The sequence below is a fragment of the Abramis brama genome (genome assembly GCF_963993115.1).
Source record: "Abramis brama genome assembly, chromosome: 10".
Taxonomy (NCBI): Eukaryota; Metazoa; Chordata; class Actinopteri; order Cypriniformes; family Leuciscidae; genus Abramis; species Abramis brama.
In genome coordinates this window covers 22,532,397-22,546,015 of record NC_139972.1, presented here as the reverse complement: position 1 = coordinate 22,546,015, position 13,619 = coordinate 22,532,397, and the positions used below count along the sequence as shown (strand labels likewise).

The 13,619-nt window shown below is 37.0% G+C and overlaps 1 protein-coding gene across 4 annotated transcripts in view; it reads right to left on the bottom strand.

Annotated features, from left to right (window-relative positions):
• The window catches only part of gdpd5b (glycerophosphodiester phosphodiesterase domain containing 5b), a 52,131-nt gene that overhangs the window by 1,622 nt on the left and 36,890 nt on the right, over positions 1-13,619 (bottom strand). The window contains exons 8-17 of one of the 4 annotated variants that reach the window (XR_014607926.1): positions 13,101-13,246; positions 11,254-11,336; positions 9,951-10,101; positions 9,086-9,307; positions 7,873-8,030; positions 7,384-7,531; positions 6,972-7,054; positions 5,045-5,059; positions 2,032-2,144; positions 423-673 (exon numbers count right to left, since the gene is read on the bottom strand). Coding sequence is in view for 2 of the 4 variants with exons in the window: in XM_084126078.1 (XP_083982204.1) it covers positions 2,032-2,144; positions 5,045-5,059; positions 6,972-7,054; positions 7,384-7,531; positions 7,873-8,030; positions 9,086-9,307; positions 9,951-10,101; positions 11,254-11,336; positions 13,101-13,246 (1,119 nt within the window). In the remaining 2 variants the exon portion in view is untranslated. The remainder of the gene's footprint in view (positions 1-422; positions 674-2,031; positions 2,145-5,044; positions 5,060-6,971; positions 7,055-7,383; positions 7,532-7,872; positions 8,031-9,085; positions 9,308-9,950; positions 10,102-11,253; positions 11,337-13,100; positions 13,247-13,619) is intronic. The other 3 variants (XR_014607927.1, XM_084126078.1, XM_084126079.1) reach the window with 3 other exon arrangements.

Here is a 13,619-nt window from a genome sequence, read left to right as displayed (position 1 = left end):
CTATTTTAAATAATTGATGTTCTTTTGAACTTTCTATTCATCAAAGAATCCTGAAAAAGATCTATCAAAGTTTCCACAAAAATTATAATATCACAGCGATTTCTGAAACACGGTTGATATTTAAAATCGACACCCAAACAAACACATACACAAACAAATATTCACAAAATTGTTTAGTTGTTGATTCAAATTTTCAACAGCATTTTGCAGAAATTGCCTACTACACCTTTAAGCAGCACAACTGTTTTCAACACTGATATTAAGAAGAATTTCTAATGGTTCATGTGAGGTTCAACATAATAATGCTTTATTAGAAGGTATAGCTGCCTATGTAGTTTGCACACTTGGAACAGAGCTGCTGGTGATTGTAGATGTTCTTTTTGAATTCCACACATCTGAATGATCCTCCCCCTCATACTCACCATACGCAGGCCACAGTTACCCTGGCCAGTGATGCTACAGATCATTCAGTCTGTGGGATGTCAGCCGAGTATGGATTGATTGATGGATGGATGAATGGATGCAGGAAGAGACGGGACGGTGGCAGCAGGCAGTAAGAGACAGGAGGGAGAGGGGAAGGATTCGGGAATGAGATGAAATGGGATGAAGGGATGCGGAGACATACAGTAGTGGAAGACTCAAACCCAGGAGGTGGACAGCTACTGTGGCTGACCTTAAAAACACACAGAGGCATGCGAACACCGTTGGGACACATGCACACACAAAGCTAATCCAAAAATACAAATGCATGCAACATGTGTACAGTTAACCGGACATTAACCCTGTGTAAAGGCTGACATTTGATTTTTTTGTTGTTTATGGAACATTATTTATTGAATATTTACACAAAAGATTGCAAGTGTTTTTTGATTGAGTATCTTATTTCATGCACCAGGCTGTTATGGCTCATATAGTATGATACAGGATAATAGGGGAAAATCACCTCAGTTTTATTCAGAGGCCCAAACTGAGCAAAAATAAGCATTTTCGTGCAGTTGCTTATGTTTATATGGTCTAAACGTAAGATGAAATTCTGACAGCTTGTAATGTAAATCAATGAGATCTTTTATAACAGTATCCACGATTATAAGCGATTTTCAAACTGCTAAAATAACTGGAAGTGGATGACACTGGAAGCCTCACACATTCAACATGGCTACTCTTGCGTTAAACATAAGATGGATAGTAGATTACCTACATAAAATGAATATAAATATCAGCTGTCACTGTAGTTTTGTTATGAGGGGCAAAACATATAATGCAATGCAATACTAAGATGACAGAGATGTACAACTGAACATTCCTCCTTAAAAGCCTGATGTATTTGATACTCACTTAACATGATTTTTCTAAAACTTTAGTTTTTATTGCTAAAGTAAGAGTGTTATTCAGAATGGCAGCAGCTGAAAGGTTTTTTTGAGATGCGCCCTCTACTGTACAGACGTGAATTTGCATTTCCTTCAGCCTGAGGCTTATTCACGTCACTTTTGGTGTGAAAGGGCGCAATACTTTAAAACACATTACTTTAAAAAGCAACTTTCCCCAACACTGTTTATTTATATATTTTTAATCTGCAATTCAATTTACTTTATCTATGGACAAGTCAACTAACACTGACTACTGTATTTAACTACAATGTAACTTCTTCAGGTTTAAGTTCTTTCTCATTCAGCTCTTTAGACTTTCTCCTGATTCGTTCCTAGCGTTCCTGGCGACGTTATAGTTTTCTTGCTGTAACTTGGGCCTCAACATGAGTTTCTAGCCATTTATCAAATGTTTTACTCACTCTATATTATAATTAATAGTGAATCCCTTCAGTTTTGAGTCACAAGATGGTGCTAATGAGCTTGGTGTTATGAAAAGCAAGACATTGAGAAGTAATAAATGAGACATTAAATAAAAGTAAATGTTGCACCAGTATTTTGCCATGTACAATAGTGAAATATCTAGTTAAACAGTCATTATTACACATTTTGTTTGCCCAATAAGCTCTTTCTCACACACAACAGGAGGTGTTTTGGTGGCTCTTACCAGAGAAGATGAGCTTCTCCTTCATGATGTTGACATCTCTGCTGGATCTCCTGACAGCTGCGCTCAGCATGATCTGCTCTGGGTTGTAGCTACGCATCCCACTCATTCTCCACCTGTGATCACGTGCGCACACAAACACACACGTACACAAACCGCCCTTAGTGACCATAGCCAAACAGAGAATGCGTTGTTACAGCTGACTCTGCTAATAAAACATTCATTTTTGATTTATAATCCCAGTGTTGACAATCAAATTAACACATGAATCTCACAGTGATTTATTAACGTAATTGGTAGACACTAAGATATGGTACAACGTATTTACATTACCGTTCAAATGTTTGGGGTCAGTAAAAAATTAATACTTTTATTCAGCAATGTTGCATTAAATCGATCAAAATAAAGCCATTGTTAATGTTATATAGATTTTATATTTTCAAAGAGTCCTGAAAAAACTGGTTTCCACAAAAATATTTAGTTGTTGTTTTCAACACTGATAATAATAAGAAATGTTCCTTGAGAAGAAAATAATCATATTAGAATGATTTCTAAAGGATCATGTGACACTGAAAACTGGAGTAACGATGCTGAAAATTCAGCTTTACCATCACAGGAAGAAATTACATTATACAGTGAGGAAAATAAGTATTTGAACACCCTGCTATTTTGCAAGTTCTCCCACTTAGAAATCATGGAGGGGTCTGAAATTGTCATCGTAGGTGCATGTCCACTGTGAGAGACATAATCTAAAAAAAAAATCCAGAAATCACAATGTATGATTTTTTAACTATTTATTTGTATGATACAGCTGCAAATAAGTATTTGAACACCTGAGAAAATCTATGTTAATATTTGGTACAGTAGCCTTTGTTTGCAATTACAGAGGTCAAACGTTTCCTGTAGTTTTTCACCAGGTTTGCACACACTGCAGGAGGGATTTTGGCCCACTCCTCCACACAGATCTTCTCTAGATCAGTCAGGTTTCTGGGCTGTCGCTGAGAAACACGGAGTTTGAGCTCCCTCCAAAGATTCTCTATTGGGTTAAGGTCTGGAGACCACGCCAGAACCTTGATATGCTTCTTACAGAGCCACTCCTTGGTTATCCTGGCTGTGTGCTTTGGGTCATTGTCATGTTGGAAGACCCAGCCTTGACCCATCTTCAATGCTCTAACTGAGGGAAGGAGGTTGTTCCCCAAAATCTCGCAATACATGGCCCCGGTCATCCTCTCCTTAATACAGTGCAGTCGCCCTGTCCCATGTGCAGAAAAACACCCCCAAAGCATGATGCTACCACCCCCATGCTTCACAGTAGGGATGGTGTTCTTGGGATGGTATTCATCATTCTTCTTCCTCCAAACACGTTTAGTGGAATTATGACAAAAAAGTTCTATTTTGGTCTCATCTGACCACATGACTTTCTCCCATGACTCCTCTGGATCATCCAAATGGTCATTGGCAAACTTAAGACGGGCCTTGACATGTGCTGGTTTAAGCAGGGGAACCTTCCGTGCCATGCATGATTTCAAACCATGACGTCTTAGTGTATTACCAACAGTAACCTTGGAAACGGTGGTCCCAGCTCTTTTCAGGTCATTGACCAGCTCCTCCCGTGTAGTTCTGGGCTGATTTCTCACCTTTCTTAGGATCATTGAGACCCCACGAGGTGAGATCTTGCATGGAGCCCCAGTCCGAGGGAGATTGACAGTCATGTTTAGCTTCTTCCATTTTCTAATGATTGCTCCAACAGTGGACCTTTTTTCACCAAGCTGCTTGGCAATTTCCCCGTAGCCCTTTCCAGCCTTGTGGAGGTGTACAATTTTGTCTCTAGTGTCTTTGGACAGCTCTTTGGTCTTGGCCATGTTAGTAGTTGGATTCTTACTGATTGTATGGGGTGGACAGGTGTCTTTATGCAGCTAACGACCTCAAATAGGTGCATCTAATTTAGGATAATAAATGGAGTGGAAGTGGACATTTTAAAGGCAGACTAACAGGTCTTTGAGGGTCAGAATTCTAGCTGATATACAGGTGTTCAAATACTTATTTGCAGCTGTATCATACAAATAAATAGTTAAAAAATCATATATTGTGATTTCTGGATTTTTTTTTTAGATTATGTCTCTCACAGTGGACATGCACCTACGATGACAATTTCAGACCCCTCCATGATTTCCAAGTGGGAGAACTTGCAAAATAGCTGGGTGTTCAAATACTTATTTTCCTCACTGTAATTATATTAAAATAGAAAACGGTTCTTTTAAATTGCAATAACATTGAACAATATTACTATTTTTACTGTATATTTGATCAAATTAATGCAGACCTGGTGAGCATAAGAGACTTCTATCAAAAACATTTTGAAAAAAATCTTACCGACCCCCAAATATTTGAATGCAAGTGTATGAATAATTTACTAAACTCTTACGCCTTAGATTTTTGCATGAACCAAAAACAAGCATGTTAATCTATAATGACCATCTGTTATACAAAGTATGTTTTTTTTCCCTGATAATATCCAACACCATCTGTCACAACTGACATTTTGGAGTGTTGTTGGCTCAAAAACAAGACAATCAGATTTAAACCATATGACTGGTAAGAAAGCCTATAGATGACCTTAAAATATAAAAGTAATTTTTTGGGGGGAAAATACTTCTCTGCAACAGAAGAAAATGACTCTTGCAGAAACAAAAGCAGCTAAACGTAACTGTCAGTCAATTGTGATTGTTGCTCATTCCGTACTCATCCAGTATAGGGGGTGACTGAGCATCATAGCACAAACCTAAAGTGTATTTCCTGTGTAAACCTGAATTAAATATGAATTATATGTTAAGTGATAAACAGTGATATTAAAGTGTAATCATGTGGGCTGAGGTTTAGTAAGAAGAGTTAGTAGTAGCATTGACAAAATCCAGGTCAAACAAAAGATCCAGGCAGATAGATTGAAACAGAGAAAGAAGGGCAAGAAAGGGAGATATACACTGGCAGCATGGGCCAACAGTGCTGACCCAATTACCTGATTATGTGATAGCTGAGAGATGCCAGAATGCAGCAGAGAAGAGGAGCATGCACATCAGGCAGAGAGCAAGAAGAAGAGGAGGAGAGGTGGAAGAAAGGGGTAAAAGAAAGGGAGAGAATCAAGAGGTCAGTTCAGAAAAGCAGATGCAAATGTCACAATGGCAAGCGCAGCAAACGTGGAGGATCCAGAACCCCACAAAACACTGAGTTCTCATTTCACACATTAAAGGCAGGGTAGGTAGAAATGGTCTAAAAATTTTATTTTTCAAATTTGTTTAAACTTTATGTACATATCAATACATAATTAAAATGTAAGTACTCTGAAAAAGAAAGTATCAAAATCGAGTGTCTGTAGACCTCTCACGACTGTTTTAAAGACATCTCATTATTTCCATTCACTCCAACCCCTCATTTCTGTGCTTCTTCCAAAGCCACGCCCCCAAAACACATGAACGCGCGACTCCGACCGCTGAGCTAGAGGACGCATTATTTACCTGAGACAAGCGGAGGGGAAGGGGCATTTTTTTGCCTGGTTTGCCTTCACTAACTGCATATGCCGGTACTGTAAATTTAGATTGCTCTTTCTCTGCCATTGTTTTGGTATTCCTAGGTTCAGTGCCTTCTTCTTCTTCTTCGATAGATTTTATTGGCAGCTTGCAAACATAGTGCATTACCGCCATCTACTGGACGGAGGTGTGATCAGGTTCCGTGCCTCTCGCACTCCTCAAATCAAACGGTCGCGCGCAAGTGGGCAGGTGCTGTGTGGCAAAAGGGTGGTTGCCATGGTTGCGAGAGAGTGACAGTCGCCTAAGCCAATCCTTTGATTCGTCCCGAATCGAAATAATGAGCTGTGTTTAATACAGATTAAACGGTCTAGAGTCACTTGATTTTTATACTCTTTTTTTCAGAGTTCTTACATTTTAATTATGTATTGATATATATAGAAAGTTTTAACAAATTTGGATCTTTAATTTTTAATAAATCCTACCTACCCTGCCTTTAACCAGTGATGCTGATCTGGAACATTAAATATTATAATGAAAATAACTGGTGAGTATGCTAAACATCCAATACAACATCAATGCAAACACATGTTCTTATTTATTCTTCTTTCCTTCTCTCTAACCATGGTTCAGGATGCATTCATATTTCAAAGTCATATTTCAAAGTCAACATTCAAAGTCATATTTTCTTTTAGACTAAAACTGTACTGTTTGGGTGAATTTAAGCAGTAAAAAACAGCAAGTTCATAAAGAACATAAATTTGAAAATATCTCTTTAGTAGTAAAAACTCAATATTTATATACAGGATACTCTAACTTTCCATAAACATTAATATTTCTATTTGCTAATATTGTATTGCTCGTAATGTAGATGAGATTGAAAGGATTTAAATTGAGATGAATATTTAATATTTTATTAAAGTATGTTAGTGTATGTGTTGGAAATTTGGAAAGAAGACCTAAGATATTGTTAGTGTTAACTAAAACTAAATATAAAACTTAAAAAAAAAAAATGTTTTCATTAGTTGGAAAAAAGTGAAATAAAATAAATATATAAATATGTGATAAATAAAACCTAAATGAAAATGAGAAATGTTGCCTTGACAACTAACTGAAATTATTTATTTCTAAATACTAAAGCTAAATACAAATACACATGCGCACACGCACACACACACACACACACACACACACATATATAAACTTGACTAAAAAAGACAAATAAAAATGACAAAAGCACAAAACATGATTATTAAAACTTCAACAAAATTAAAATGAAAACTGAAAATATAAAAAATAAAACCCAATTCAGTGTATTAATAAATACCTTAACAGGATATAAATAATACTAAAATAATTATTTTCAATAGAACATAATTCCTATAATCTACAGCATACCATGTCAAACAAGTGGACACTTACTTCTGGAATATAAATATTCCCAGAACTACAGCAAAGGAAATGAGATCAGTGGAGATCCATATCAAGCAGTACTCATCTGGAGTCTGGAAAGACACAAATGCTAGTGAGGCACACACACACACACACACACACACACACACCACTAGATGGTGCAAGAGAAATTGTACAATGCATATAAAACATGCTCCTGAATATTATATTGCATGAGATAATTTTATAAATAAATATTATACACAAAATATGTCATTAACTCAATTAACATATTTAGTAAAAAAAAAATAAAAAAAGCAAAATAAATTGAATAAAGCCGTATGCTTTTATTTTGAATAAAGGCCAGAGCAGCAGATGTTGACCAATTATATTTCTAATCCATTGCCTAATGAGGAATCTACAAGCAGATGAGGGTTTGTACCATGAGCCAGAGCGGATAGTGCACCTTCCTCAGCACCTGAGGGGCTTCAGAGGAGACGGACGACACCCCACTGCACCACAGCAGAGAATACAGCCACGGGGCGTTCACCGAATACAGAGTCAGACTGATGTTGTTCTCATTATACAGCCTATTCAAATAAACACAGATATGGGACGAGATTTTACACACTTGACTGGGGACTAAAAGCCTATTCACACCAACTGCAATCTCTTATTTTTGCTGTGCTTGTTTGTTGTTGCAATGGCTTTTTATGTTGAATTAAGATGTGAGCAACAAGCTTACAAGCTAAATTGTGGCCTGGAAAAGCAACATTGGCTATAATATAGTAAGTTTGGCTGAACAACTGCATTTCCGTTACATTACACTAGTGCAGCAGACACTGCAGCTTTTGTTCCCAAACTGTCCCTTATCGTGTACTGTGGATGTTGTAAGTGAGACCAGGTGTTTGTAAGTAGGGCAGAGGCCTACCGGACGTCCTGCACAGAGGCCTGGTTGTAGCGCAGCAGGACCCTGCTGATGTCTTTATGATGGAGTGTGTTGAGGGGCAGCTTCTGTACTGAGGTCTGCTGTAAACCTGGAGCAACCTGCCTCACCATCTCCCTGTTACTGTCCACCGTCCACATCACCTACACAAACGCACACACAAAACAGTTACTGTATTAACTCTGTGAAGCCTGACATATAAAGTAATAGTCAGAAAAATCTAATTATAAATGAAAAAAGTATCATGAACAAGATTTAATATGATATAAATTATGATATAGGACAATATGGAACTTGTATTCAAGGAGGGAAAAAAATATATTCAGAGGCCCAAATTGAGCAAAAAATATTTTGCTGATATTTTTATGCACAAAAAGTAAGATGAATTTCTAATAGATTTTAATGTAAATCAATGAGATCTTTATAACAGTATAGCAGACTACATACAAAAGTTGCATATAAATAATAGTCGTCACTCTATATTTCCCAATAAAATGACAGACAATATTGACAATAAAATGATGATATTTAAATGCTTCCTTTTTTATGATCAAAGCTCTGTAGATTTTATTGTATGGGGCAAAACATATAATGCATTGCAATACTATGAAGACTGAGAGATGTACACATGTTCCTCAAAATCCAGATGTATCATATTTGATACTCGTATTTTAAGATTTTTCAAAACATTCTGTATGGATAATCATCTTGAATCATCAGTGTTCATCTTAAAATATTACTTACAATATAAAAGTTATTATTACGTTAACTTTATAAAAATCGGTTAAGATTTCACAGCAAAAAGTTTTTTCACAGCAAAAACATTTTTACAATTATATTAAAAGGCTTTTTGCTTGCTGACAAAAATGTAAAAACTATCAATCAGATGACAGCAGGCATGTAGTGGATTGTGTAAAACAGGTGTTTCCGCAAAGTTATGATCATGTTGATAATTTAGGCCTTAGAAATTTGCTTATCAAATATGATACAGTAGGCTTTTATAAGGTTTAATATACAATATAACAATATAACAATACCATAATGTAATTAGTTTTACTCGCAGCTAGGGGGCGCGACTATACAACCATAAAAAACAAGGACAAACGGATCCTAAAGGTATCCATTTCAACCCCAGGCCAAGGATGAATGAGATTTCCAGTAGCATATCAAAGGTGAGCATCACTCCCTCAAGACTAACCTGCCGTTGTGGTATTCCTGACCTCAGAACAGTGTCCAGGGTGAGGTTGACCCAGTCGTGGTGGTGGGGGTGATTGGGCGGTGGTCTACGCAGAGTGAATACAGCCGAGCTCTTGGATTTAGCCGCTAGTTCCAGCATCTGCTCCAGGCTGCACAATGTCTGGTTCCCCACCGACCAGCGCTCGGACACTGACATGTACTGTACAGTCCAGAAAGGATCATCCTGCGTTCAGTGAAATCAGTTAGTCAAGCTATATGCAGATATACATACTTATACATTCCTAATGTAAAAAATTGAAACTTAAAAGTCAAAAGAAAACAAGGACATTTAGCATAAATTATGAAGCTATGACACTGTGCTTAATTACATTGAAGTCCACTTATAACTGGAGTAAAAGTCAAAATTTTAATTTACATAACCCTTAGAGATCAACAGACCCTTTTTGTTACTGTACCTTTAAGATTTCTATATGCAAATTATATCTGTTATAACTGGCTAATCACTTTGCATGAAATGCAGTATAGTTATTGTTCATTAGTTTGGGCTGATTGCACAAAACTAACAGTGGTCGATGTATAAATTTGGGCGAACATATACTAATGTGCTGACATCATAACTGTGAAATGTTTCATCCAAATGACCTGTTTTGCAATATAATTTCCATTAATGGTCAAGAGAGAGGCTTAGTGTGAGTATTAAAGTACATCTACATATTAGACTGAACTCATATTTTATAGTCCCCAATCCCCATTTAAATTTAAAAACACTCTTCAGTGTTGCCATAAATAAATGCAAATTACTAACACTACTACATCTCTATTTAAGCTGTATTGTAGACATTGTTCAGAGCCAAAATGGCCCATACCTTCAGAAACCACTGGCCAGCGTTCAGTGAGCTCAGATCAGTCCAGTTGAAGAGTGAAGCATCCTCATACTGTCTCTCTGGGAACACTCTCCTCACGTTTGTGGTTCTCCTCAATGTCCGGTCTCTCATGAGGAACGGCACACCATCTAGACTACAGCCAAAGACAGAGTTACTCAGCAGTGTGTGATTAGACAGCACTTAGATGCAACTGAGAAAGAAGTGCTTCCATTAGGGCTGAACCTGCCAGCACTGCTGGGTAATATTCAATGATAAGAGAGTGAATAAAAGAGGTGAGTGGACTTACTGTATGCTGTGACTGGCAGAAGAACATCTGTATGGACTTATTGCAATAGTGGGATTGTTGTACAATTGAAGTAGTATTATTTTTTTCATTTGGCAGATGCCTCTTTACAAAGGGGAACCAATAAACTGAGGTTTAATGACTTGAAAGAGCACAATGGTGGTAGCTTGTGATTGAACCTTTGGGTTACCAGACAAGATAATTTAACCTCTAAGCCACATCAATCCATTTGATTTGAATATGGTTTTATACCAGTGCCACCACCTCTCAATGAAATTAAACCAGATGTTCCCAACCAGAGCAAAACGTTGCCTGAAACAACCAATCCCAAAGCAGTAACGGTCCACAAGACTACATTTTCAATTGCATTTATTTTTATAGTGTTTCTTAGAATATAAATTGTTCTTTTAACTGACTCAACCGTTTAAAAATTGCAGCTGTATCATTGCAACACAATGGTCAAGATGCTATCAGGACAAAACATTTAATATTTCAATGATGAATTTAAAAAATGTACTAATAGATTTTAAAAAATGGAAAAAAAAATGTTTTTAAAAATGAGGTCAAAATTATTTTTGTGGTAATCAACATTATGCCAGAGATTCTGTCCATATAGAGCTTCACTTGTATTTGAGATATCTCAATCAAAAAAGCTTGAATGATGACTCTCTTTAACCAAGATAAATTACAACACAACAGATGGACAATTTCTGCTCCATTATCTAAAGATGTGCAGGCAGAGTAGATTATAGCTTAAATGGGCTTCTTTATAAAGTCTTCCTGTCTGTCCCAGTGTTCAATTACTGTGCACTCCCTGGGTTAAAGAGACGTCACCACTCATGCCAACCTCTCATTATAGCAGTCTCGCTCTGCCACACAAGGATTCACACTTTGAAACACACACTGTGGCCTTGTGCCTTCAGACACACACTGCTCTGTATAATCTATTGATTGAACTGTACCAAGAGAAGAACCAGACAGACAGAATGAATGTATGAATACCTGATGGTCACATCCGCCTCCAACCCACTAACATTTCTCTGCAGAGCTCGGTTGAAGGATAGTAGAGTGTTCTCTGGAGCGAGCTGAACAAGAGAGAAAGAAAAAAAACTCTTAAAAAATTAAGAAGTGAAAATGATACAAAGATTAAAGTACTGCATACGTGAACCCTATGGAAGCAGCAAAGGAAAGAGCATTGTTAAACCAAAATGTGAGACTCTTTTCACCCTGGAGCTAGGCAATAGCAAAACATCTTCCTTGTTGTTTGGATATAAATCAATAACTCCTCAGAGGTTCACTGAGTGCTTGAGGGCCAGACAGATGCACAATCTACGGCTCCTCTGTGGTTCATGCTTATGCAACGGCATGCAAGCAGCAACTTGAGATCATCTGAACACAGCGGGTCTACATGTGACAAATGCAGAATGAGGGTGAGATGCTTCCTTTTAAGCACAAGAGAATGAGGAGAGGAATATATTAAGGATCAACAGAATGTGCCTTTGGAGAAGACTTATGGTTATGACCCTCATCTCAGAATTCTGGCTTTTAAAGCCATGGTGGTCAGTTCCACACCTATGATCTCAAACCAGCACCCTCAATGTGTTTTCAACCCAGGTTTGGGTGTTTATAGCTGTAGCTAGGAGTGGCAGAAGACAATTACTTGAAGTTCCTCCAAAGAAAATTGTTCACTAATAAGGTAGCAGAAATCTTACATAACACTGCTACTAGAAAGACACATAAGAACGCTGAGATGTTATTACTTATTATATTTCTCATTTATTTTTCTGTAGCCATATTCAGAAGCGGACCAATTTTTCCGAGGGGAAATTAGGTAGATTTGTGTTTTTCACAGATGATTGTAATCCAGAGCAATTAAACATCTCTTTTTTTCATACAAACCCCAAAAATCTACATAGAAAGTTACACACACAACCTGTCAAAAGTTTGTAATAATTAGGATTTTTTTTATGTTTATGAAAGAACTATCTCTCACCACCAAGGCTGTATTAATTTGAAGAAAATACAGTAAAAATAGTAATATTGTGAAATAATCTAAATATTAAAAAATAACTTTTTTATTTTAATATACAGTATATTAAAAAATGTGATGGCAGCCATTCCTTCTGTGTCACATGATCCTTCAGAAATCATTATAATATGCTGATTAGGTGCTCAATTAGTGACAATTATAATATATCTATTATATCTATGTTAATATTATATATATATATACACACACACACACACATATACATATACATACACGTATATTGTATAATAATTAGTGACGTACACATCTAGACACAGACACAAAAAGTCCAATTCCAGCTGAATCAGTACATGAAATAATGGATGTCCTATATTCATACCTTCAAGTAGTTCATAAAACTAATCCTGTCCAAATACTGCATTTCACTACAAATGTACAACATCATTTGCAATTTTTTCTGTGCCACTATCAAACAAAAATAACATCCACGAATATAAAAGCGCATTTGCCATTACAGAGCACAATACACCACTGATACACACGAGCGTATTGAAAACCCTTCATAACCACCAAACCTTGAACAACGCCTACACAGAGATTCTCACTGGCTCTTACCAGAGTTATATTTAGCTATGACAAGCCAGGGAAAAGAAATATGAGAAAGATAAATGAAGAGAGAGAAAGAAAAAGAGAGGGAAAGTGAGGGATGGAAAAAGACACAGGAAAGAGATAGAGGCCTAGAAAGAGAGAGAGCAAGGACCAAACTGCCTCCAGCAATCCGTGATGTAGCCTGAGCTTGATGTAGCATCTAGGGAAGACAGGAAGTGCACAGAACAATGTTGACAATTTGACAGCTTACCATTGGAGCTCCTTGATGGCCGATGATGGTGGGTGCTGCTTTGAGACTCCCACGCTCCATAATGCAGGGTGAGGTGATTGACAGCGGAATGAAGTACAGTGTGAGGAGAACACTCAGGTAGATGAGGAGAACCATCATCTGGAACCCTAAAGAATCAACAACTTAGTTATCTGAAATTACAACTATGGTACAGCTTTAAAAAAAAAGAAGCATTTTTTTAGGAATAAAATGGCTTTAAATGAGATGTTTTTAAACAATTTGAATTGTGATTACATGTGGTATGTCATAATCTTTGCAGTAGCTAAGAGGAAATGCCTAAATTAAATTTAACTGTGAATGTTTAGCCAGCACATTTAAAGTGTGCGGTTTCCTTGTACATTATGTGCTTTCTAATATTAGTGCTACAGTAAGTAAATTTATGTTTTACAGTTGAGGAGCCATGACAGCAGCTGTCCTGAAGAAGAAAACTCTAGAAGTTTAGGCTAAAATGTGCAATATCTTCCCTTGCAGCAATGCTGA